This window comes from Macaca thibetana, chromosome 1, assembly GCF_024542745.1.
Source record: "Macaca thibetana thibetana isolate TM-01 chromosome 1, ASM2454274v1, whole genome shotgun sequence".
NCBI classification, from domain to species: Eukaryota; Metazoa; Chordata; class Mammalia; order Primates; family Cercopithecidae; genus Macaca; species Macaca thibetana.
In genome coordinates this window covers 32,274,264-32,300,780 of record NC_065578.1, presented here as the reverse complement: position 1 = coordinate 32,300,780, position 26,517 = coordinate 32,274,264, and the positions used below count along the sequence as shown (strand labels likewise).

Genomic DNA, 26,517 nt, shown 5'->3' with positions numbered 1-26,517 from the left:
GTGGCCTTTTCTCCTAGACAGTCGAAGTCCAAAATGACATTTTCTGGCCTCGGGGCTATAACAGGGCGACATTCAGCCATAGTATCTGAGAGGGAAGTTTCCACATCCACGGCAGCTGTCTAGACTTCTGATCCCCAGTGGGGAAACACAGGCTCTGAATAGGAGTGTGAAGGCGTCAGACCCTCCCAGGAAGGTGGTCACAGAGCCAAGGAGATAGGGAAGGTAGCTGCTGAAGTCCCTGAGATTTTGTCTGACATTTGGGAAAACTGGGGCCCTGGGAGACTGGGAGTTCACCCTGGCTCTCCTGAATCTTTTATGTAGTATTATCATTTTAATAGCCTCCACTCCCAGATAGGGCAGCAATTCTTGCTATTTACCAGGCCCAGCCATTGAGGGTAAGAGAGATCTGTCCTCTCAAAAGCAGTTCAAAATGTCTCTGATATAAACTAGATTAGCAAAACCCAGAAGGCCTTCTGGACTCAGGATTAGAGATGAGAATGGGCCAGGTGTGTCAGAACAGGCAATTTGGCCGGGCGCAGTGGCTCACACCTGTAATCACAGCACTTTGGGAGGCCAAGGCGGGTGGATCACGAGGTCAGGAGTTCAAGACCAGCCTGGCCAGCATGATGAAACCCTGTCTCTACTAAAAATACAAAAATTAGCCAGGTGTGGCGGTGGGCACCTGTAATCCCAGCTACTCGGGAGGCTGAGGCATGAAAATCACTTGAACCCAGGAGGCGGAAGTTGCAGTGAGCCAAGATCATGCCACTGCACTCCATCCAGCCCGGACAACAGTGCGAGACTCCATCTCAAAAAAAAAGGCTATTTTCTGACTGTGAGCTGGGGAAGATGTGTGTCCTTCACCTTACCCTGCAACATTCACTCAGGGCCACACATGCAGACCCTAACGATTGCTGCAGACCCTGACAATTGCTGGGCCATTCAATACCTGAGCATGAGCCAGTAAGAGATGATGTGAACTGGCTCTTCTTCTAACTGTGTGTGGGTAGACAAGTTCCTTACCTTTGCCGGCCTCAGTCTTCTCATGCGTGAAATGTGGATGCCGTCTCCCTCCCTGCAGGGGTTGTGGTGGTGCTCTAGAAAACGTAACTTGCCTTCCTCTCCCTGCCTCCCCCTTCTCCAGCATGTTCAGAGAGTGCTAAGGATTTGCCAAAGAACAGTCATTTCCTGTTTTTTGTTTGTTTTTGAGACAGCATCTCACTCTGTTGCCCAGGCTGGAGTGCAGTGGATGTGATCATGGCTCACTGCAGCCTCAACATCCCTGGGCTCCGGTGATCCTCCCACCTCAGCCTCCCAAGTAGCTGGGACTACAGGCATGCACCACCACACCAGGCTTTTTGTTTGTTTTTTGTAGAAGCAGGGTTTCACCATGTTGCCCAGGCTGGTCTCAAACTCCTGGGCTCAAGGGATCCACTTGCCTTGGCCTCCCGAAGTGCTGGGATTCCAGGCATGAGCCACTGCACCCAGCCAGTCATTTCTGTTTTAAAGGGGAAACAAATGGAGTGCTCAGGAGCTTCCAAGGCGCGGGCTGGAGGCAGCCTTGCGCTGTTGGAGATCTTCTTGAGGAGGGAGGGGTTCCGGGAAGCTGCAGGGCAGGCAACACTTGGGAATGGCTCCCCTCCTAGTGCACCCAGAGACCTAAGGAGGGGTTGCGGGGGTGGGCACGGAGGGACTTGGATCTGAAGCAGGAATAACAAGAGGGCTAAAGCTCCTTCTGCAGCTGTCTCCATTACCATCAACACTGTCCTCAGCACCTATCCTGAGACTCCCCCAGGGACGGTGGCACTCACACACTCCCCACGTGAGCAGGTGAAAATCAGACTCAGTCCCCTGAGCATCACTGTTACATGCAAAATCTCCACCTGTCCCAGCCACCCCACCTTGCCATGCAAGCTCAAATGCCACCCCTAGGAATTCCCAAACATCTTCAGCTCTCTTAGTCAGGGATCATTGATCATAAGGATCATAGATCACTTAGGGCGAAGGCAAATAACAGCAATAACGATATGGACATATATTGGGTCTTACAATGTGCCAGTTCTAAACATTAGACAGGTATTGATTCATTTAATACTCACATCCACACTGTAAGTTGGTTACTACTGTTTACCTCATTTTACATATGAGGAAATCAGGCACAGATTTAGTAACTAACGCAATGTCATACCACTAGCAACTTAAATTCACTGAAGTGAGAACAAACAGGAAATTAAACATAGCCAGAGGATGAAGACTGACAGGAACAGAGGTTACCACTAGCTCTTGGTCTCCTTGGTCCATTTCTGCTCTTTCTCTGCTGGCTTTGTTCTTCTGCTTGTATCCAGCTCAACACAGTCACCCCAAACCGCAGTCTATAGGGTTTTCCAGTTAAGGTACCCACCATCTCCTAACTTGTTCCTAATTCATGGAATAGAGAATCTCACAGGAGGGTCAGCTCCATCCAGTGGTGTGCTGGTATATGTCTAGCAGTTGACTGGGGAAAAAGAAAGCCCTGATTTGTAGTGTTTGCCAATATCCATGGTGTAAATCCCACCGTGGCTGATTTCAAGCTACCCATACTCACTGAATGCAGAGCTTGGAAGAGGTGTGCACAATTTTCTCACATGAATCAGGACAGCTATTATGCACCACTGGCTGCACCTATGTATCAAGTCTCTGAGTCAGGTGTCCACCCTGGCCAATCGGCTGTGGCTACAATGGGGTCATGTGACACAAATATGGCTGCCAGAGCCCATCCTTTCATGGCAAAGCAGGCTATGGGAGGTCAATTTCAGAGAAAGAGATGAGGCCCCTGACATTACTGAAAATATGCTGGTTCTTGGCTACAACACATTCATTTCCTCTTCTGCTAGTAACACACTCTGGTTTCCTCTTAGTGGAACCTCTTGTGCTTCAGAAAGTGAAGCACGTGAGGGCTTCACCCTGTACTCCAGGCTGAGAGCATGGGCCCTAGACCCAAGCAAAACAAGCACACAACATGATCCAGTTAGAACCAGGAAGACCCAATTAGACTTGCTGGGCGCTATGGTTTGAATGTGGCCCCCCAAAAAAACACGTGTTGGAAACAACCCCCAGTGCAACAGTGCTGGGAACTGGAGCCTAGTGGGAGGTGTTGGGTCATGAGGGCTCCACCCTCATGAATGGATTAATGCTGATTATAAAAGGATATGAGGCTTCGAGTTCCATTTTTCTCACTCTCAACCTCTTTTTGAGATGGATCTTGTTCTGTCTCCCAGTCTGGAGTGCAAATGGTGCAATCACGGCTCCCCGCAGCCCTGACCTCCCAGGCTCAAGCAATCCTCTCACCTCAGCCTCTGAAGTAGCTGGGACTACAGGCGCATGCAGCACCATACCTGGCTTTGTTTTTTTGTTTGTTTGGTTTTGGTTTTTTTGTAGAGACAAGGTCTCCCTATGTTGCCCAGGCTGGCCTCAAACTCCTGGACTCAAGTGATCCTCCTGCTTTGACTTCCCAAAGTGCTGAGATTACAAGCATGAGCCACCAAGCCTGGCCTCACCCTCTCTTGCTCTTCTGCCTTCTGGCATGAGATGACATGGCATGAAGGCCCTCACCAGATGCTGGCACCATGCTCCTGGACTTCCCAACCTCCAGAACTATGAGACTGGAATTTATCATGAACAGAATGAAATTTCTTTTCATTATAAATTACCGAGTTCGTGATATCCTGTTATAGCAGCATAAAATGGATGAAGACACTGAGGCTTTTGTCAGAGACAGAGGCTTGATTGCTGGAACTCTGGGGACTGTAAGACTAGAACTGCTGACCCCGCAGGAGCCTCAGGCTGAAGCTGACTCAGAACAGAGTGGAGAGCTGGAGACACATCCTTTGAGCCCTGAAGGTGGCCTGACCACTGTCCTGTTACATAAACCAATACATCCTTGTTTGGATTGGACTTTCTATCATTTTGCAGCCAAGTCTGGACACATGAGGACTGTGAGGACTCAGGGAAATTAGTTCCCGATGATGACCTCCATGGTAGTCACTTCTCTCTCCCTCACAGTGCTTCCACAGGGCCAGACTTGATAAACTTTTGGGGAATTAATTACTAAATTTCCTTCCTAGGCAGTCAAAACATTGACCCACATGGGAAAAAAATATATATATGACAAGGACGTCTTGGACTCCCCCTCTAATCCCTAGAATCACTTCCACAAATCAGGCACTCATGATGGACCCCCATAGATGGGTGGGGTGCCCCTCAGGGAGCAGTGGAAGTGAGACTTACTGGTAGACCTAGTACATCCAAAAAGGCTCCAGAACTAGGTAATGCTGGGTCAATTTATATCACTGCCACTATACTGCAGCATGATCCTTAGCAAAGAGCCTCTCTTGGTTTGCTGCCCACTTCTTAGGGAGTTGTGAGGCAATCAACATAAAGCACTCAGTTCAGCACCTGGAGTGAGGCCAGCCCACAGGGAGGCCACTTCCTTCCTTCTCCAAGTCTGGGGGGCGGGGGAGGGGAGAGGAGCAATGGAAAGGTGCCCCCCAGCCCTGCCCTCGCACAGAGCACGCCAAACACCACTGCCACCCGGGTGCAGGTACAGTTTATTCTTCACAACAGAGAAATACAAAGAGCAGACGGTTTGTAATTCCTTTGTTTCTTGCCCCCTTTAGTGTTTTCCCCCTACATTTGATTTTCATTTGCTCCCCACCCCCTTTTTTAAATAGAATGCAAACTACCTTCCTGAAGTGTCTGAGGGGCACCTGCCCTCACCTCCCTGCCTCCAAGATGCAGACTGAGAAGCCAACAGACTGTTTTTTCTTTTTTAATAAGGTAACTAGTTCTAAATATGGTGGCCTGGAGGTCCCATAGAAAAAGCAAAGGGGTGTTAACAGTATGTATAACAGCGTATTTACAGGGAGTAACATGCGGACAAAAAGCTACAATACTGAGTATCAGACGACGCAAGTCAAACAAAGGGCTGGGGGTGGGGGCAGAGAACCCCATGGGAAAAGAAACCCCAGGAAACGTTAAACTGGTAAATCAATGGCGAGTTAAGGCTTAAAAAGTGTATAAAAATAACACAGTTAATATTCAAAACGGAACTCCAGATACAGAATATATAGATGAGTTTCTGTCTAGTTTTCTTTTTTTTTCCCGGGGGGACGTAGGGGGCTTCTCCGGGCTCTGTACATGGTTCCTATATACACGGACACGCATGGCTTTCAGATTGGGGTGTGTCTGTGGGGGCTGGGGGCAGGGTCTGCTCCTGGGACCTGCCTCCCCGAGGATCCCTTCCCTGCTGAGGGGCCTAGGGCCTCGGCTGGGGATTCCCACTCCATGGCAGGGAAGACAAATAACCCCTCCCTGGGCACTGCCCCCATCTGGAGGAAATTCTGGAGGGAGGTCCCAGCCCCAGGCCCACTCCCTCCCCATCCCCCTGCCCACAGTCTGGCATGGTGGGAGAGGTAGCCGAAAGGTTTCCTGGCCAGCACCGAGGTAGACTGGGGTGGTCTTCAGGGCAGCAGGGGAGGGCCAGGTCTTACCCAGCCCATCCCCACCCCGTTTCCCTGGGCCCGCCACCCAGCCCATCACTGCACCCTTTGGTCCTGTGGATCTCCCGCCCCTCTCATTTCTGCCTCCTGAAGCTGCCGCACCCCTCTGCTCAGTGATGCCCGGGGCACAGCTCGAGGTGCGAGCCAAGCACTCAGGGGCGAAGGGCTCACTCCGGCTGCTTCCTGCCCCTCCCACCTGGGGGTCCCCTTTGCAGTCCAGAAACCCAGGCCTGAGCCTTCCCTCAAGACCTGAGGCCATGGCAAGAGAAGGTCCCACACTGCCCTCTGGTTCTCTGCGTCCATCTGTCCGATTCTTTAAATTTCTCGGTCTTAGCAGCACCAACTTCCTGGCCAATAAATATCTTTTCTGTTATTTCCAAAACAAACTTAAAAAAACGAAAAAAAAAAAAAAAAAAAAAAAAAAAAAAAACAGTGAAGCAAGTGAAGGGTGGGGAACAAAAAGAAAACTCAACAGAGAGGTTCAAAGTGCTCTGAGATCGTCTTTGGATGCCACCAAAACAGTCCAGAATCTTGCAGTTGGCCTGGCCGCCCCTGGACTGGACCAGGCAGGGCTTCTGCGGACCAAGCTTTCTGGAAGGTTGGGAAGGTGGTGAGAGAGCCTGGTGGTTCCTGGAGGGCCCCTGGAGGGAGTTGGGGCCTGGTGCTGCCTGGGTCTGTGTCTGCCAGTGGGCCGGGTGGGGCGGCGCCTCCAGTGGGCTCAGATGAGAGAGATTCGCACCGGGATGCCGGGGGACTCCGTCCTCTGGGGTGAGTGATGGCTCACCAGGTGCTCCACCACCGTGTGTTTGGACATGTGCTTCATCAGGTAGGTCTCCTGTGGGCAGGGGTGAGATTCAGAACAGGGAACCACCAGCAAGGGAGGGAGAAGAGGCTGCAGTTCCCACCAGCAGCCACTGGAGGGCTCTTGGTAGGCGGTCCAGAGGGTGGAGGACAGCCACGGCTTCGCAGGGTCAGTCGGGCATCGGCCATTGGTTCTAGAGACACTGCACTGCTGCCAAGGGTGAGTGCTGGCTGGAGAGTTCGCCCCTCAGCAGTGCCCACCTGTGGCTCCCCAGGGCCAGGTCCCCAGCCCCTTGCCACCGGGCCGTAGCTGGGTATACTGGCTGAACCTCAGCCCTGTTGGCCCAGTGGAGCACAGTGCCTGCATCTGGCTGGTGATCCCAGTGACAGTCAGGCAGCAGGACTGGGCATGAGCCTAGCTCTGCTGTTTCTTAGTGGTGAGAACTTGGACAAGTCATCGTGTCTCTCTGAGCCTGTTTCCTCCTCTGTAAGCAGGCATGCGGGAGGAACAACCTCAACAGGTTGCTCTGGTGACAGAGATCAAGCCCTTAGCATGGAGTAAGGGTTGAAGGTCCACTCCTGCCCTAGTCTCTACATTTCCTTTCCTTCCTTTTCTTTTTTTAAGGTCTCACTGTGTCGCCCAGGCTGGAATGCTGTGGCACAATCACAGCTCACTGCAGCCTCAACCTCCTGGGCTCAAGCAGTTCTCCCACCTCAGTGCTCCGAGTAGCTGGGACTACAGGTGGGTACTATCATGTCCTCCACTGGCTCTGCTGGATCTGACCTAAGGCACCAGGACTGGGCAGGTGAGGCTGTGACCCAGGGCTCACTGCAGGCCCAGAAGCTCTCACACTAAGCCACGTCCTTCCAACTGCCTTTGCCAGACGCAGAGGCGGTACTCCCACCTGCCGCTCCTTGACTTCAGACCTCAATATGCTCAGAACCCAGCAGAGGAAGCCCTCAAATGTGGTGGCAACACGCTATCTAATACCAGAGGGAGGCAACCCGCAAATTCCTAGCTAGGAAACTATTCTTCAGTTGAATAACAAAAAAAGTGGGGGTAAGGGGACCTAGAGATTAAAAGATATACTGGCCCACTATGATGTAGGAATCTTATTTGGATCTTGACCTAAAAAGAATAATGTAGGCCGGGCGCAGTGGCTCATGCCTATAATCCCAGCACTTTGGGAGACCAAGGCAGGCAGATCACCTGAGGTCAGGAGTTCGAAACCAACCTGGCCAACATGGTGAAATCCTGTCTCTACTAAAAATACAAAAGCATAGCCGGGCGTGGTAGCATGTGCCTATATTCCTAGCTACTCTGGAGGCTGAGGCAGAATCGCTTGAACCTGAGAGGCAGATGTTGCAGTGAGCCGAGACTGCGCCACTGTACTCCAGCCTGGGGATAGAGCGAGACTCCATCTCGATTTAAAAAAATAATAATAATGTAAATATACCCAATCATGGCATTCATAAGACAAATGAAAATGTCAGTGCTGAATGGGTATTGAGTATTTGATGATAAGGACTTTGGTTAATTACTTTTTGGTATTCCAAAGGTATTGTGGATATGCTCAAAAAAGGAGTCTTTGTCATTAGAGACAAAGTGAAATTTTTAGAAATAGTATGATGTCTGGATTGTACTTCAAAAAATAGGAGTATGGATGAGGCAGGATTGGTTGATGGTACAGGAGGTTATGGAAAACTTGAGCATTGGAGAGAGGCAGGGACTGACTGGAGATCAGCTAGCCAAGCAGGGGCTCCCGCTCACCCCTTTGGAGCCCTTTTCCCTGCAGATTCTGTCCTCTTTGCCTCTTGATCCTCCTCTGCCCTTTGAACTTCAGGGAAGAATACATGTTACAGACTCAGCACTTAGCAAGTGGCAGCCCTAACTGGCACCTGACAAGTACTGCCAACGACCCCACCTACAATCCATGAACTCCCTCCAGCCAGAGTGACCTTGCAAAAATACCTTCCCTGCCAGGCACAGTGGCACAACCTGTAGCCCCAGTTATTCTGGAGGTTGAAGCAGGAAGATTCCTTGAGCCCAGGATTTTGATTCCAGACTGGGCAACATAGCAAGACCCCGTCTCTAAAATATACCAAAAAACAAACAAACAAACCTCCCTGACAGTCCCCTCCCTGTGGCTTCCCATTTCACCTCAAAAAATATCCAAACTTTCCTAACAGAGCCGCAAGGCCCCAACTGACCTAATTTCCTTTGAGTTCTTGTAACATGCCAAGTTTGTTCCACCTCAGGGGGTTTGCACTCAGTGTTCCCCTCTGAGGGCATGGAAGCTTCTTTCCCCTCTTTCTCCTCCTCATCCAATTATCCTTCAAGGCTTCATCTAAGTGGTACTCCCCCAGGTGGTCAATCTGGACTCACCCCCCTTCCCAGCTCCATCGAGTCCTCCCTGCTGTCTTTCAAAACACACTTTTATCACAGTGGTTCTCAATTGAGGCGATTTTCCCCCCCAGGGACAAAGAGCCAGGATGAGAACACAGGAGTGGCAGGGACAGAAGGAGTTCTCAGGGAGGACACAGAGGGGCAGAGTTTCAGGGCCATGCTGTCCCCCAGGATGCAGCACTCCAGAATGCAGGACAGCATGGCCCTGCAGCTCAGCCCCTCTGTGTCCTCCCTGGAGACATTCTGTGGCTGTCACCACTTGGGGAGGGGTTGCTACTGGCATCTAGTGGGTGGAGGCCTGGAATGCTGCTCAGAGCCCTGCCACGCGCAGGCCAGCGCCTACAGTGGAAAGGTCCGGCCGAGAGGCTCTGCTTTACAGCAGTTACACAATTTCCCATCAAACAATTACGTGTGCACTTGTTTAATACTTGTCTCCAACAGTAGTTCTTAACTTCCCCGGGGGCAAAAGATAGGTCTGTCTGGCTCATCATCCCAATGCCCAAGCACCAGGCAGAAGTGTTTAGTAAAGACTGAGTGACTAAATAATGGTACTAGCTCAGGTTGATTTGGCACCACTGTGCCAGCCAACAGCCCTGTGAGTTCATCCATTTGACAGATGAGGAAACTGAGGCTCAGTGACCTCTATGTTGGGGATATGGGGTCTGTGAACTAGAATATTAAATCGACCAGAAGCCCACACTCAAGCGACTCACCTGGGGGTGAATGGTAGTTCTGGGTGCCGAAAGGCCCTCGTTTGGGGAAATTCCCACCCAGGGATGGGGGCTGAATGCTCTGAGCTTTCTGGGCGGCTCAGGCCTTTTCTGAGATGAGGGTGGCTGTGGACGTCACTGCGCCACCTTGTGGCCGTAATGGTGGTTGCAGCTTCCTGGGTGACAGGAAGGCCCTTCTCTCTCTGCAGCTCTGCAGAACAGGTGAAAAGCCTCCTGCCACTGCCATGAGTGTTCCAGGGCCTTGGAGACTCAGGCTAAAGGTGAGCAGAAGGCTAGGGGCTTGGCCTGGGGTAGCTGAAACCAGAAGTGGGAAGCAAAAGCCCTGGTTCTACTCTTCCCTGTGATCTCAGGGCGTCACTTCCCTTCCCTAGGTCTCAATTTCTTTGTCTGGAAAATGGGAAGAGTCGGCACGGATCTAAAGAGGGGGAAGCAGCTGAGGCCTGGAAGAGGAAGTGGCTCCCCTGGGGCAGGGCACAGGCTGACTGGCACTCACCGAGGTGTAGGCCCGCCCACACATGCTGCAGCAGTAGGCCTTGGCGTGCTTGATGGCATGGGCCGAGAGGTGGATCTGCAGGGAGGCGGAGTCCGAGTAGGCCCGGTAGCAGTTGGGACACTTGTAGGGCTTGTCCTTGTTGTGCTGGCGCTGGTGAGACTGTGGGGGCACAGCAGGGGGTCAGGAGAGGAACAGGGCTCCCCTGCCCCACCCCCTTCCCACGCTCCCTTGTGGGGGTGGCGGGGGCACCAGGCCACCTGGTGGGCAGGAGGCAGGCAGGCACTCACCTGGAGGTTGGAGAGCTGAGTGAAAGCCTTCTCACAGCCAGGATGTGGGCACTTGTAGGGTCTGTCGCCTGTGTGGATTCTGCAATGGGCAGCCCAGTAAGGTCGAAGTCCCTGACACACACCCCAAGACCGTTCCAGTCCCCAAGTCCTTACTCTGGCCCCTAAGCCTCTCAGTCCCTACACTGCCCATGCTCCCCAAGGACCAAGAGTGAGCCCAGGCAAGAGCTGGAGACTTCAGCGGCTATGGCTCCTCCTTCATTCTCTGCCCTCCACTGCCAGTCTGACTAGAGCCTCCCGCTTGCCATAGGTCCCTGCTGTCCCCAGCCCACCACTAAAGCCCTGGTAGCAACCCAGTGCAGGCGTTGGAGGGGGCCTGATTTGACTGCCCCTCTCTTTCAAAAACCCCACACTACAGACCACACAATGCAAAGAACACAGACGCACGGCTTTGTCGGGACCTTCCCTGCCCACCCAGCCTCCTTCCCTACCCACCCAGCCTCCTTCCCTAAGACGAAGGAGACATCTCCCTCTAATTGGTCCCAGACACTTATTTCCTGTCCCTACCCTATGTCAGGCACATGTCCGTGACAGCTACATGGTCACCCCAGTAAATGGGAGAATGCGGGACAACACGGCCCTGAAGCTCAGCCCCTCTGTGTCCTTCCTGGGAGTTCCTTCTGTCCCTGCCACTCCTGGATTCTCATCCTGGCTGTTTACCAGCTGGGTGACCTTGGACAAACCACTGAGCATCAGTTTCCTCATCTGCAAAATGGGTATAAAAATACAGTCCCTACCTCATCGGGCTTTGTGAAGATAACATCAGATAATGCATGTAAAGGGTTTAGCCTAGTGTTGCTACAAAGTAAGCACTCAACGTTTGCCAGTTATCATTACTCATTCATTCACATTCATCACATTGGGTACCCATGCCCCAGGCACTGTGCTAGGTATTTGGAATGTATCATGAACAAAACAGACAAAAGCTACTGCCTGGAGGAAATAAGCAACAAGTGTGAAATAAACAAGTAAATCACATGTAGAAAGTAGTAAGTTCTGTGGGGAAAACAACAAGATGGGGGGACCATGAATGCCGGGAAGAAGGGGTACAGTTTTAAATGGGGGTAAGGGCCCCATGGGGAAGGTGACACTGGGGCAGTGACTTGAGAGCTGATGACCCTATACCTGCCCAACAGCCCAGGTGAGGATGGGGCTGTGGACTGGGCGATGATGTCCACAAATGGAGCTCAGCAGCCTGGCATGCACTAATAGTGGGCTTCCCTGCTTTCTGCACTCATGCCTTTGCACCATCTCCCTGGGCGTGTCTTCAAGCATCTACTTGGGCAAATCCGCTGTACCAAGCAGGTGGGCAATGAAATGCCAGCTGGGCCTGAACCTTGTTTGCCTAATTTGTTGAGGAACAAAAGTGGAGGGGAATATCCAGATTTTACCAAAAGGGTGTCCACTCCTTCCTTCCAAGGCCCCAGCCCCTCTCACTGACTGGGTTTGCCATCAGCCCATCAACAAATTCATCAAAGAAACTAAAGCCCCTCTGGCCAGGCCCAGTGCTAGACTCAGGGACACAGGGTTGAGTAAGAAACATTCCCTGCTACCAATAAGCCCATTGGCTGCCATTATAAACATTGACAAAGTCCAAATTCCTTATATGTCATTCAAGCCTTCACCAGGTGGTCCAGCGTCCCCTCCCTGCTCGTACGCACCCTATGTCCTGGTCAGAGAATGACTCTTCCCTGCCAGCCGTGTCTGATAAGTCTCCACACACCTCGGCTATGTCTGCATCCTCAGCACTGGGACCTCCCTGGCTCTTTGGCCCGGTAAATGTCAGCTCATCCTTCTAGATATGTTGGCGAGTGGGGCTCTGCGGAATCTCCCGAGCGTACTGCTCACCCCACAGGCTTCCAGAGCACATTCCTCACCACAGAGCCAACCCCACTGGACCCTCGAGGCCGCCCACAGTTCTCTGCTAGCTGGGGAATCCCGAGGGCAGGGACGGGCCCCAGTCTCAGGATCAAGGCCCAGGGTCTGGCCTTCCACAATAGCTGTGCCAACAGAAGCTGAGCTGACGCAGTTCTGAGCACCCCTGTTCTACCTGCACATTTCTGGGTGTCACGTTTCAGGATCCCACCCCAGGCCGCTGCACCCTCTCTCTACAGTGGAAGGACCTTAAGGGTCATCTGGACCAACTCTGCCTGAGGCCAGCATCCTCTTCACTTCACCCCATCCTCATTCCCTCTAGAGCTGGGGAATTCGTTTAGTTAGGCTCCCCGTCACCTAACCCCTAAGGGTCCCCAGGACTCACGCTGCCTTTGTCTTAAACCCCACAACCCCTTCTCCCCTTGCCCTGAAACCCAGCCACAGTGGCCTTGCACTAGCTCCTCCAGCACTGAGGCCTTTCCCACCTCCAATCCTTCATCCAAGCTGTTCCCTCTACCAGAAACACCTGTCCCTCAGCTAACACCTGGCTAAAACCCAACTCCTGTTCTCAGCATAAAAGTCCCTTCATCAGGGCAGCCTTCCCTGACCCCCTAGACCAGGTCAGGCTCCCTGCGGCCCACCTCACAGGCAACAACGCCATCGGCTTCCCAGAAGTCTCTGCATGGGTACTTATTTTCTCCATGTCTGGTCACTGTGTTCCTTCAGAGGAACTCCCTTGGGCTCATTCCCTACCATCACCCCAGCGCCTGACATGGGCTCAGCACAGAGGGGATTCCATAAATAGACACAGACTGAATGAAGGCAAGCAAGTTCTTTCTCTCTGAAGTCAATCATTGACAAGAGAAATAGGTTCCACATCATCAGCGACTTCCGTGCCCGGAGTGTATTTCGTGAGGGTTTGCTGACTGACTGACCAACAGTCCTCCAGCGGATTTGGGTCCTTCCTCAGGAACCAGGCAAGCCCTCTCGACCAGCAAGCTGCCTCTCTGGCCTCCTCCCGTGCAAGTGCAACAAGTGCCCAGCCTCCCCCGGGACTCCCAGCCTCAGCCTCTCCCCGCCAGGCCTCGGCACGGCTGAAGCTGCAGGGCTCTGACCTGTTCACAGCCCAGTCTGGCAGCCTCCACGGTCTCCCTCCCTCTTTCTCCAGGACAGAGTCCATATCCCCTTCCCCAGCTTGCAAGGCCCTTCACATTCTGGCCTTGGTTTCTAAAGCCTCCTTCTCTTGCCACTGTGCTCCCCGGAGGAGCATCTTACCAACCTCCCCCAACACACATGCAGATGCAGCCCCCCAGCAGGTCTCGAGCCTTTGCTCATGCCATTCCTCCTCCAACTGGGGAGGGCTGCGGACCCCTCGTACTCAACCCAGATGATGCCCCCCAACCTCCACCTCCTACTTCCCTCTCTCAAGGAAGTTTCCACATCTGCCATCCTCCCGGGTCACAGTGGCAGGGGCCTGCCTCTGCCCGCTCCTGTGTCCCTGTGCATGGCACCCAGCATGGGGCTGGCTCAGAAAAAGCTTCAGGGAGCAACTGTTGGATAAGGAAGGACCATGCTGCCTGTTCTTTTGGCCACAAACCTCTTGTCTTCAGTCCCTGAACTTCAAGTCAAGCCTGAGCCCTCAATTCTAACATCAGAATCCTCTCTTTGTAAGGCATCTTCCCATAGGGGAGCACCCAGCCCCAGCGCCCACATCTGTGGTGACAGGAAGTCCACCGACTCTAGGTGGTCACTCTTCTTTTCTTTTGAGATGGAGTCTCGCTCTGTCGCCAAGGCTGGAGTGCAGTGGTACAATCTCCACTCACTGCAAGCTCTGCCTCCCCAGTTCAAGCAATTATCCTGCCTCAGCCTCCCAAGTAGCTGGGACTACAGGCCTGTGCCACCATGCTCAGCTAATTTTTTTGTATTTTTAGTAGACCACTATGGTTCCAGACCATGTCAGCCAGGCTAGTCTCGAACTCCTGACCTCAATAATCTGCTCACCTCAGCCTCCCAAAGTGCTGGGATTACAGGCATGAGCCACAGTGCCCGGTTGGTGGTCACTCCTCTTTAGGCAGCACAAGGAAGCTGAGCTGAAGCTAGTGGCCCTGGACTACGCCCCTCCACCCTCCACTGTCCTAGTCCCACCCAGGGGCTCTAAAGACTTGCTCTGCTCTCTTGCCTGGCACCGCCACCCCCATGTGCTTCTTCTGCCTGATGCCCCAGCCCCTTCCTTCTTTCTGAACTGGGCTGCTCCTTGGTGCACTGCACTCGAATCTTGCTTCTGCCCCCTCTTAGCTGGGTGACCTTGGGCAGGTGACTCTGCCTCCCTGAGCCTCAGTTTCCCCCTCTCTAAAATGGGGATAATAATAAAGAAATTTAAGAATTTAAAGGGTGTTCATAAATATTTTTGCAGTGTTAGTTTTTAATACATTAATTTCTATTTAAGTTAAGCAACTTATGAAAACAAAGAGGAAATATATTCAAAGTTTCAATAAAATTATTAAGGATTCATGAATTATCACTTTTATTTCTCAGCCATGAGATGGCTTTGGGCATGCCGTGTTTTTTAACTAAAACAATGGCCATAGATATATGAAAGTTAAATATTCCTTGAGAGGATTCCCCCTCTGTGGCATTTTTCAAATTCATTATCTCTTACGAAGAAATAACAAATTCACACTGCACAGGGATTTTATGGACATCCTGTATATTAAAACACCTTAAGCAGGACCTGGCACACAGAAGTTCTTTAACAAGGAATAGTTGTCATTGTTATTAGCATTATTATCAGACTTGAAAAAACTAAAACGACACCTTCCTCTGCTGCAATGATCATTAGGCAGGTACATAACATCGCCCTACCAGGAAAAGAAAAACAAAAACAAAACCACTTTGCACCCTGAATAAACAAACAGACAAATCCAGAGTCACTCTGTCTAGCTCTAGTTCACAAATAGATAGAACTTTCAGCCATTTCCTATAACTGACTAACTTCCTCCCAGAACAATGGTTGGTTGGTTGGTTTGTTTGTTTAGATAGGATCTCTGTCTCCCTGGCTGCAGTGCAGTGGCGCGATCTCAGCTCACTGCAGCCTCTACCTCCTGGGTTCAAGCAATCCTCCCACCTCAGCCTCCTGAGTAGCTGGAACTACAACACATGCCACCACACTCGGCTAACTTTTTAATTTTTTGTAGAGATGGGGGTCTCAACATGTTGCCCAGGCCAGCCTCAGACTCCTGGCCTCAAGCCCAAAACAATGTTATCCCTGACTCCTGCACTGTGATATCTGCCAGTACGGACGACCCTTACACATACACTAACTGCACAAGACAACGCTGGCTTTCTACCATGATTGGACTAACAAGAACAGAAAATGTTCTATTTTCTCTATAAATCCATGTGGTGTTTATTATGTAGAGGGCTGATCTTTCTGAAGCCTGGACTTGTGCAATACTTCGCAAGTCCCTCACTTTGCTTGTGCCTTCCTTTCACGCTGCAGGCCCATTAAGATGCTCCAGTGCCACTCAACCGCCTCACTCCGACCGTGCTCCCAAGCACATCCTTCTCAACTCCTAGGGCGTATCTTGCTTGCCCTCTTACCAACTCTACCTCTATTGCTTGACCGGGGCTGGCTCTGTTTTGGACATGACCTTCTTTTATGCCCTTCAATAGTGGCTGTAACATTGGGAAGATGGATTTGATTATATGATCTGATGCCTGATTCTCTGCCAAGGGACAAACAAGTAGGAAAGGGCCTCTTTCAAATAGAGGACAAGGAATCTGGAATCTGGTTGCTTCTTCAGCTTTGGCTTTGTTTGTTTGTCTAGCGAATCCTGGGAGTTCTGGGCATGTGGGACACTCGCCTCTTTGCCACTGAGTTAGGACACATCAGTTTAATTATATGTGCCAGCGCCTAGTGACTTATAAACTATCTTCCAAATGCTGATAGAATCCTCTTTTGTTGTTTGTTTGGTTTCCTGCCATTATGAACTCAAATTAGTCCAAAAGAGAGAGAGGAGGGGGAAAAAATTGTGCCCTCAGGAATGGAGAATAATCCCTGAGTCAAAGAACATTCTGGCAAAATACTCTCCTCTCCTTCAAAGGCCTGTTAATTTTTTGTTGCTTTTTTTTGGTCATGTTCTTAAATAATATTTTTAAACAAAGTCTACTTCTTGAAGAAAAAAAAAAAAAACAGAATTCTTCATCATTATCATCACTTGCTCCTGTGTTTATTCACTTGCCTGTTCCCTCAACTTTGTGCTGTCGCTTTTCTCAGATCCGGGTCCCCGATTCAGAAAGATAAAACTGCCAAGGTGCAAATGCAAATGCAAATGCTCTTGGCGTTTCCAGATGGCTGCTGGGCAACACCAAAGACTTGCTTCCTTGCTTTACAAAAGGAGGGATGCTTACAATGATTGGGTTTTGTATTCTTCTTTTGTTGTTTTTTGTTTGTTTGTTTTTTGAGATAGAGTCTTGCTCTGTCACCCAGGCTGGAGTGCAGTGGTGCAATCTCAGCTCACTGCAACCTCCACCTCCCAAGTTCAAGTGATTCTCCTGCCTTGGCCTCCTAAGTAGCTGGAATTATAGGCAGCCGCCACCACACCTGGCTAATTTGTATATTTTTAGTAGAGACAGGGTTTCACCATGTTGACCAGGCTGGTCTCAAACTCCTGACCTCAAGTGATCCATCCACCTTGGCCTCCCAAAGTGCTAGGATAACAGGCGTGAGCCACGGCACCTGGCTTATATATTCTCCATATTTTTAATTAGCCAAACACTAGAGTGATAGCTGCCCTATGAAGTCTGTAGCGTAAGAAAGTTGACAAAAAGAGAAACTCAACCTCCCTGGGTTAATTTTATACATACATAAACATATAATATGTGTAATATATGTTCTTGTGCACTTTTTAAAGATGGACCAAAAAAACCTAATCTAATGCACAGAGGGTGGCATAATAAGCATCAACAAAGACATTTCTTTAAAAAGATTTTGTCTCTAGATTTTAAATGCCCTCAACAATTAGTGGTAACGCTTTATGGGATTAAAAGACCCTGAAGATGGGCCAATGTGCTTGCTGCCGATGACATGTTTTTTTGGTTGGTGAGATGGGGTCTTGCTCTGTCACCCACGCTGGAGTGCAGGGGCACAATCTTGGCTCACTGCAACCTCTGCCTCCAAGGTCAAGTGATTCTTCTGCCTCAGCCTACCGATTAGATGGGACTACAGGCATGCACCACCACACTCGGCTAATTTTTGTACTTTTAGTAGAGACGGGGTTTGACCATGTTGGCCAGGCTGGTCTCGAACTCCTGACCTCAAGTGATCCACCTGTCTTGGCCTCCCAAAGTGTTGGGATTACAGGCGTGAGCCACCGCACCAGCCTAATGTGTTTTTAATATGAAAAATTGATCATGTATTATACCTTCATAGAAGACTCTATTGTCCTCCATTGTGATATTGTTGATTATTACAATTAACTAACTGGAATCATTTGGTCTAATCAACACGTCTGATTTTTACCCTCACACTTGCTTAAAGGCCTCTGCTTCGAGCTAGAATAGACAAATGCATACAGGCCGCCACGCTGACATCCTCTTCTTGACCAGACACTGCCAGAGGCCAAGGTGGACTCCAAGAGTCCTTGGTCCAGAAGTAGATAACTTTGAAAGCGGGCTAACTAACCCACGATCAGAGGAACAGGGATTATTCCCCAGGACTGGATGAAACTGCTTTTACCCTTCATGTTCTACTAATGTTCTAACTTTCCAAGTCTTTTTTTTTTCTTTAATCTGTCTCTAATCCTCAATTTAGGAGGCTGTATTCAATAAACTGGAATAAAATATTCCTAAAATGGTGCCTTCTTCCAACTAACTCTTCAGAATTCTGGGGGTGAGGGTGGGAGGGGGACTATAAAAACCTAACAGATATGAAATAATAAATCATCAAGGAAATGTTGAAATAATCATTCTACTGAAAACAACAAATGTAATTGGCCTTATCTACAAACCTACTTGGAATAATTGCTAAAAACTCTTCAAAGTATCTTTGCTGAGACCCTTTTCTTTTACGATCATTAGTTCTGTAAACAGGATCTGTAAGAATCCGTCCTCCTTCCTAACAGGATATAATTGGGTAAATCAAATTTGTAACCATGGCTGTGCCAGAAATGTCACATTTAGAGACGAATTTCATTTAATTAGGCATGACAAGTCTGAGAGTAAGAAACAAGGTCTGCACTTCAAAAGTGGGAAGGAGGCCTCCCTGGGCCTCCAGGAAACCGGACTGGACCTGCTCTATGGCTTGTGGAATTTCAGCCTTTAAGGTTATGAAAAGACATCAATCTCTGCACGTCCAGAAACACTGACAAACGAAGATTCTCCAAAAACAGGGTATCCCCCACATTACACGTTGAATAGGCACAATCTGGCAGAGGTGAATTGGATGGTTCTAGGTTCCTGATCTCTAATAATATAAAATTTTTTCACACACACACACACACACACACACACACACACACACACACACACACACATATGCAATTCTGGCCTGGGGGCCTTACAAAGTCTCCTAACAGAGTTAACTCTCAAGCTTTTCTATCGCATGCTCTAATTTTAAGAACCATACAACTGGGAGGACTTTATCAATCAACACCTTGTTACATACATCTCTGTACATAAACCTGGCCAAATTTTTTAAAAATCAAAGTAACAACAAAATCAGAAAATTTCTGAAACAAACTTATGTGGTCAGATTTGTGCCTTGGGAAGCACGGCAACGAGAAAACAGACTGACACCAGGCCCTGCTGCCACTGTACCATTTTATTCTTTTTTTTTTTTTTTCTTTTGAGACAGGGTCTCACTCTGTTGCCCAGGCTGGAGTGCAGCGGTGCAACTTGGGCTCACTGAAGCCTCGAACTCCTGGATTCAAGCAATTGATCCTCCCACCTCAGCCTCCCAAGTAGCCGGGACTACAGGCATGCACCATTACTCCCAGCTAATTTTGTATTTTTCTGTAGAGATGGGGTTTTGCTATGTTGCTGGTCTCGAACTCCTGGGCTCAAGTGATCAACCCACCTCAACCTCCCAAAGTGCTAGAATTATAGGCATGAGCCCCTGAGCCCAGCCTGCCACTTGATTCTTACTATCATACTCACACATCATGTCCCAAAGTCAGAGAAATAGACAAGGTAAAACATCTTGCACCCAGGGATAAAGGATTCAAAGACAATGGAGATAAACGAATAAATGACAAAAACAAAAAAAGCAAATAAAAGATAGAGCCCTTCTCATGGTGGCACACGCCTGTAATCCCAGTTACCTGGGAAGCTGAGGAGGCAGAGGTTGCAGTGATCCGAGATCACGACACTGCACTCCAGCCTGGGCAATACAGTGAGACTCTGTCCCCCCACGCCCCCCAAAAAAAGAAAAAAGAGCCCTTCTGTATAGTATTGGTCCTCAAAACAGAAAAAACCTTGAGTTCTTTCTGTAAATTACAAACTCCACAAACTCCACAACAAAAAACAGTTTTATCCCTGACTTTTACAATGCTGATATTAGCAAACACGTGACAATGCTCACACAGATGATCTCTCACATGTGAGAAAATGGTGCTGCTTCCCCTCTGAGCAGACGAACTGCAATCTTGGTAATCTTTGGCTCGTTTTTAAAAATACCAATGGTATTTTTATTTTGTGAGCCAGTCTTTCTGATGGCTATACCCTCCTGCACAAACTTTTCCTTTTTTTTTTTTTTTTTTTTTCCTTGAGACAGAGTTTCACTCTTGTCATCCAGGCTGGAGTGCAATGGCACAATCTCGGCTCACTGCAGCCTCCACCTCCTGGGTTCAAGCGCGTCTCCCGCCTAAGCCCCTAAGTAGCTGGGATTACAGGTGCCCACCACCACACCTAGCTAATTTTTGTATTTTTAGTAGAGACAGGGTTTCGCCACATTGGCCAGGCTGGTCACGAACTTCTGACCTCAGGGGATCCGCCCGCCTCAGCCTCCTAAAGTGCTGGGATTATAGGCGTGAGCCACCACGCCCAGCCACAAACTTTTCTTAAAGCATTTATAGCTTTGAATCTCCCTTTCACACACTCAACTAGACTGTATGCCCCATGAAGGCAGAGATTTTCATCCATTTTGTTCCTTGCTGTATCCTCAACATCTAGAATAGTATCTGGCATAGAGTAAAAGTTTCTGTAAGTATTTGTTAAACAGATGAATCATATGCTCTGTAAAAACCAGTTATATTTATTCCAAAATATTTAATAATTGCTTATTTTATGCCACAAACTGGGGATGTGGAAATGGAGGAGACTGAGCTCTTGCCTTCAAGAACTCCCAGGAGACTGAGTGAGGTGGGCAGATAAACAGATGTGGGCGTGACAGCCTACCACTGCTATGATGGACATGCACAGAGCCCTGTGGGGACACAGAGGTCGGGTCCCTTACCTAGCTAGAGCAATCAGGGAGGGCTTCCTGGAGGAAGCTAGACTGAGCGATGACAAGCGGATGGCCAGAGAAACAGGGAAAAGCGGGAGGAGGGTGTCTCTGGTAAAGGACACAGCACGTACAAAGACATAGAGATGAGAAACAGTGGGGATGGGGTGCAGTAACAACAGCTGAGGCCAGTGAGGTCCTCAAGGGCCGTGACCCTGAGGGCAATGGGCACCTGGAAAAGGTCCTTGCCCCTCCTTGCACTGGCTCCATGTGCCAGGCCACAGGTGCTGAGTTGGGCTGCAGCAGGGCAGCAGGCAGGTCACTCACCTGGTGTGCTGCTGGAGGTGGGAGAGCTGCCGGAAGGACTTATCACAGTAGGAGCAGTGGTAGGGCTTGACGCCCAGGTGGATGCGCAGGTGCTGGGCCAGGTAGGAGGCGTTGGCAAAGGACTTGGAGCAGTGCGGGCACTTGTGGGGCTTGGCCTCTGTGTGCGACTTGGAGTGGATCTGCATCTCCGACTTGGTGAAAAAGGTCAGCGGGCATACCTTACACCTGCGGAGCAAGAGGCAGGTTCACACGCGGGAAGACCCTCCCAGCCTGTCCATCTCAGGGGAGCTCTTCCGCATCAGAGAGACCTTGCACCTGGGACAGTATTTTCCTGTGAGGAGCCCAAGAAGCACAGGCCCACCTGGGAAAGACAGGGCACAGTCTCCCAGCCTGGGCACCCTTAAATCTGGAGGGGGAAGCTCTTGCCTGGGGGAACATTACAGAGCCCGGGGCAGAGGGTTATACCTCATAGGGAAGACAGGTCTGATCCTGGTGAGGCTTTGCCCAGGGCTACATCCCATGGTTCTGGGGAGGAGGCTCTACCACATGAAGTAGTTCTCAACCAGGCTGCTCATTAGAATCATCTGGGGAGCATCTAAGAAATACCAACGCCTGCCCCACCCTCCACACCCTCTGCCCTCAAAAAGTTAACTCAGAATTCCTGGAGATGCAGCCCTGGCATCTGCATTTTCTGAAAGCTCTTCAGGTGATTCTTTAAAATTCTGGTGGTGGTGGTGGTTGTTTGAGACAGAGTCTCACTCTGTCGCCCAGGTTGGAGTGCAGTGGCCCGATCTCAGCTCACTGCAGCCTCTGCCTCCAGAGTTCAAGTTATTCTCTTGCCTCAGCCTCCTGAGTAGCTGGGATTACAGGGGCGCACCACCAGGCCCGGCTAACTTTGTATTTTTTGTAGAGATGAGGTTTCACCATGCAGGCCAGGCTGGTCTCAAACTCCTGACCGTAGGTGATCCACCCACCTTGGCCTCCCAAAGTGCTGGTATTACAGGCATGAGCCACCGTGCACGGCCTCTTCAGGTGATTCTAAGGTGGCCAGGGTTGAGAACACTGCTTAAAGGGAGGAGGAAACCGACTCTCACAACCCCAGGCTGTGGGGGCGGCTGCCAGGCACGGGCCACACCTAAGGGTCCAAAGCTCTATTACCCTACCCAGCAGCCCTGCCCGAATCGGGACCCGGGATGTGGGTGGGGCTCTCCAGAAGGCCCCGCCCCTCTGGACCCTAGCCCTGCCCCCTCGGCCCAAAGGGTCCGTTTGAGCCCCACTGCTGGGCTCCTGGAGCAGCCCTGGCTCAAGCCCCAGCCCCAAGCCCACTCGGACCTCATCCCGCCGAGACCCCCACCTGTACGTCTTGCCCTCCTTGGCAGTCTCGCCCGAGGCCAGGATGGGGTAGGGGACTACAAGGACAGGCGGACCCCCCGGGTTCTCCGCCTTGATCTTTTTGCGGCCGCGTTCGGACTTGGGGGGGCCAAGCAGGCCATGGCCCTGGATTGTCTTGATGGAGTCCAGGAGAGGGGGGCTGGTGATCCCTGAGATGAGGGTGGGGGACGAGGCGATGAGGCGGCTCTGGCTGGTGGTGGTGGGTGTGGACGGGGTGCTGGTACCCGTGCCCGTGCCTGTGCCCGCGCTCGACTCAGAAGTGCTCACAGCCGGGGTCCGGGTGGACAGCCCCAGACCTGCGAAGACAGGCGGGTGGGGGTAGGGGTGAGGGGAGCTGCAGAGGCCAGCTCGGCTGCCCACCCAGCTATGTGATTTTGGCAGGCGAGCATCCCCTTAACGTTCGTAAGTTGCTACCCAGGGGTAACTAAATGAGACCTTGTGCATGTGTAAGATGCCTTAGGCACCTTAAGATTAAATTGACTTATATAACAGAGGCACTTTGGAAAAATTCAAACTATAGAAAAAGACTGAGGCACAAAGAAGTTCACTGCTGTCTTATTTATAACAGCAAAATTTTAGAGGCAACTGAAATATGCAACATTAGGAAGGGGTTCGGTAAACAGCGATTAATTGCCTCAGCTGCCCATTGAAAAGGAGGTTATGTTTGTTTAAGCAAACTACATATGTATGCACAGAAAAAATAAGTAGGAAAGAATGTGCCAAAATGTGATATGGATGGTAGACTAGGAGTAATTTTTTTAAAAAAAAAGAAGCTTAACTGTACTTGATTCGACAATGAGAGCTTTAAAAACTTCTGTAGTAAAAGTTATTCTTTTAAAAATGAGAAGACTAGACACATTTATAGTATCAACTGAAGCAGACAAAAAGATGAAAATGGTATCTATTGTGTGGTTCTAACTACGTTTTTTTTTCTTTTAAAAAAAAAAAGCTAAAAATTTGTGCATTGAAAAAGATAATGTCAAGTCAGCAGGAGAATGTTTTGTATCACACACTGGTGGTGGGAGCATACATTTGCAAAGCCTTAATGAAGGGTAGTCTGGCAACAGTCATTAAAATTTAAACATGGCCAAGCACAGTGGCTCACACTTGTAATCCCAACACTTTAAGAGGCTGAGGTAGGAGGATTGCTTGAGCCCAGAAGTTGAAGACCAGCCTGGGCAACATGGCAAAACCCTGTCTCTCTACAAAAATTACAAAAATTAGCTGGGTGTGGTGGCATGTGCCTGTAGTCCCAGCTACTAGGGAGGCTGGGGTGGGAGGATCACTTGAGCCCCTGAGGTGGAGGCTTCAGTGAGCCATATTCACACCACTGCACTCCAGCCTGGGTAACAGGACAAGACCCTATCTCTTAAAAAAAATAATAATAATTAATTTAAACAAATTTTAATGTACATAACTTTGGCCGAGTAATTCTACTTCTAGAAATTTACAATAAAGAAATATTCCCACATGAGCACAAAGATGTGTATACAAGTCCATACAAAACTGTGATCAGATAAAATTGAACACAACCTGTTTGTCCTCAGCATGAGCTTTGTAAAGAGCTGTGGTCCACTCTCATTAGGGAGAACTGCACAGCCACTAAAACAAGATCGATGTGATGCAGTGACAGAGAGAGAAGGTCGAAATGTGCTGTCAGGTGAAAAAAGCCAATCACAGACATAGGAGGTCATCTATTTTAAAGAACACACACTCAAACTACATATGTAGTTTGGACAAGATATATGTGCATATGTAAACGCACAGGAATAGATCTGAGAAGAGACACATCAAACTGCTAATTGTGGTTCTCTCTAGGGAAAGAGAAGAATTTTTTGGTAAAGGAGATTTTCCTACTTTGTCTGATTCTATATTATTTGAATCTTTTACCTGGTGAATTTATCCATTTTTAACATCTGTGATTAAAGGATAAAATAAAATAAATTATAAACATGAAAATTCTCACAATAGTAGGATTAAGGCTGTTTTTTCTCCTTTCAGCTTATTGGCAATTTCCAAATTTTCTATAATGACTATGTATTACTTTTATAATAAAAAGTGGAATATATATGTTTATGACAGAATGGTGAGTAGGAAAAGCAAGTTAAAACCATGGGTACAGCCCTACCACAAGCTCAGCAAAACACACACGAATATTGAAAAACAAAAAATATGGCAAAGGAAGGAAATGGACCAAGAGCCTGTCTGAGCTGCTGGGTTGGGAGCTGGGGATTATGAATGATTTTTTTGTTGCTAGTTTCTCTTTTTTCCAAATTTCCCTTAATATGCTTATATTACTTTTTTAATATTACTTTTATAATGGAAAAAATAAATTTAATAAAATCATAGTAACAGGGGATATGCAGAGTGCGGCTGGGGCCTGGATAGGTTTACCAGGCCCTGTAATTCTTGGGTGACTCTGGGAAAAGGCAGGAGAGAAGGAAAGAGGCAGAATCACCTGGCTGGCAGCAGAGGCGACAGGGGAGGAACAAAAGCCCAGCCACTGTGGTCTCCCAAGAAAGCCTATCCACCAGGCTCCAAGGAGGGCCTCCGGTGGCTCCAGCCCCTTGACATTACCCCAGGATGTCCCCCTGGCACCCCAGCCTCAACCTATCCAAGACTTAGCTCACCTCTTTCCCCAACCCTGTTCCTTCTCCAGGGATTTCATCACAAGGGCAGTGGCCCAGGAGTCTCCCTCACCTCCTGCCTCCCCTCACACTCCTACATCCTGTCCTCTCGTCTCCCACAATGTATCTCAGATCTGTCCACTTCTCTCTATTCCCACTACCACTGCGTTGCCCAGGTCACCACACTCCTGAAGATCTCCCTGCTTCCATGCTTACCCCCTGACAACCTCTTCTCCACCTAGCAGCCAGACTCCGTTTTCTCAACCCATATCTGAGTGTTTTCTCCCCCACTTAAAAACCTTCAGTGGTTCCCCACTGCCCAAGGGTCAAGTCCAAACTGCTTTGTGGCCTACAGGGCCCTTCTTAATCTGGTCCCTGCTTCCTCAAAGCCTCAGCAGAACTGAGCATGGAAACAGAGTGAAGACACGGGCTCTGGAGCCACACTGCCGGCCTCTGCCTCTTACTAGCTGTAAACCGTGGTTGCAAGTGGCTTTACCTTTCTCTGCCTCAGTTTCCTCATCTGTTGAATAGAGACATTGTGGTGAACTGCATGAAACTGCTGTTTTTCTAAGTCAAAACGGTCCCGTGTTCCACCTAATACCAACAGCACACACCTCACAGGCTGCTGGGAGTACAATGAACACTGGTGAACAGACATGGGCGCTCGACTGCAGCTAGCTGCCACCATCACCATCATCATCACCATCTTCTAGGCCTTCCCACCCCAGACGGTCTGTCCTTCTCTTGCTTCCTACACACATACTCCCTCCGCATGTGCGGTTCCCTCTTCCTGTCCCATTTCCCTGGTTTGCTGCCAACCTTTCCTTGCGTTTCGGCTCTTACCCCTCAAATCTGGTCGTTCTCTGGGTTCCCAAAGAATCTCAGGATTTCCAAAGTTCTATATTGGGAACCTAACTTTCCTGGTGAGCCCCATGGGACAGTGACACACTCCTGTCGTGTCCACTGCGGGGAGAAGGGTCCTTCCAGTACCGGGTCGTTGGAACTCCAGTGCTGTGGCTCGTCGGGGCCATCCCCACCACCCCAAGCTTTGCGCCCTACCCCCAAGCCCTGCCCGCCCTGCTCTTCACCTAGCAGGGTCCCATCCTCACCAAGTCCCCTCTACGCCCGCCCCCTCCCACCCAGTCCTCCCCGGCCCCGCCCACTCGCCGGCCCCGCCCGCGCCGCCTACCTGTGACGGTGCTGGTGGCCGGCCGCGCGTGCAGCGCCACGTCGGGCTGCGGCACCGCCTGCGGATGCAGCCCCGGCACCTGCTGCAGCTTGGGCAGCGACATGACGGCCTGGCTGCTCTCCGCGGGCGCCGGCGGCACTAGCAGCGGCTGCTGCGACGAGGCCGACGTGGGCGGCAGGTGAGGCGGCCTGATCTTCTCCGCCATCAGCTGCTCCTTGATCTTGTTAATCAGGACCAGGTTGTCCAGCTGCGGGCGTAAGACGACGGGCTGAGGAGGTCTGGACCGCGTCCCGCGCCTTCCCCAGGCCCGCTGGTCCACCCGCGCCCCTCGCTCCTAACCCCTCGCCCCACAAG

At 50.2% G+C, this 26,517-nt stretch overlaps 1 protein-coding gene and 1 pseudogene across 4 annotated transcripts in view; both read right to left on the bottom strand.

Annotated features, from left to right (window-relative positions):
* Positions 1-4,568: 4,568 nt before the first annotated feature.
* Positions 4,569-5,796, bottom strand: LOC126930024 (uncharacterized; annotated as a pseudogene). The gene has a single exon (XR_007717439.1). The product of XR_007717439.1 is annotated as an uncharacterized LOC126930024 (transcript).
* ZNF362 (zinc finger protein 362) overlaps positions 4,569-26,517 on the bottom strand; it is a 41,972-nt gene continuing 20,023 nt past the window's right edge. For all 3 annotated transcript variants that reach the window (XM_050746473.1, XM_050746562.1, XM_050746543.1), the window contains 6 exons: positions 26,164-26,410; positions 22,310-22,643; positions 20,956-21,180; positions 10,257-10,335; positions 9,970-10,128; positions 4,569-6,372 (listed from right to left, as the gene is read on the bottom strand). In XM_050746473.1, the coding sequence (XP_050602430.1) occupies positions 6,256-6,372; positions 9,970-10,128; positions 10,257-10,335; positions 20,956-21,180; positions 22,310-22,643; positions 26,164-26,410 (1,161 nt within the window). In that variant the 3' untranslated portion in view covers positions 4,569-6,255. The remainder of the gene's footprint in view (positions 6,373-9,969; positions 10,129-10,256; positions 10,336-20,955; positions 21,181-22,309; positions 22,644-26,163; positions 26,411-26,517) is intronic.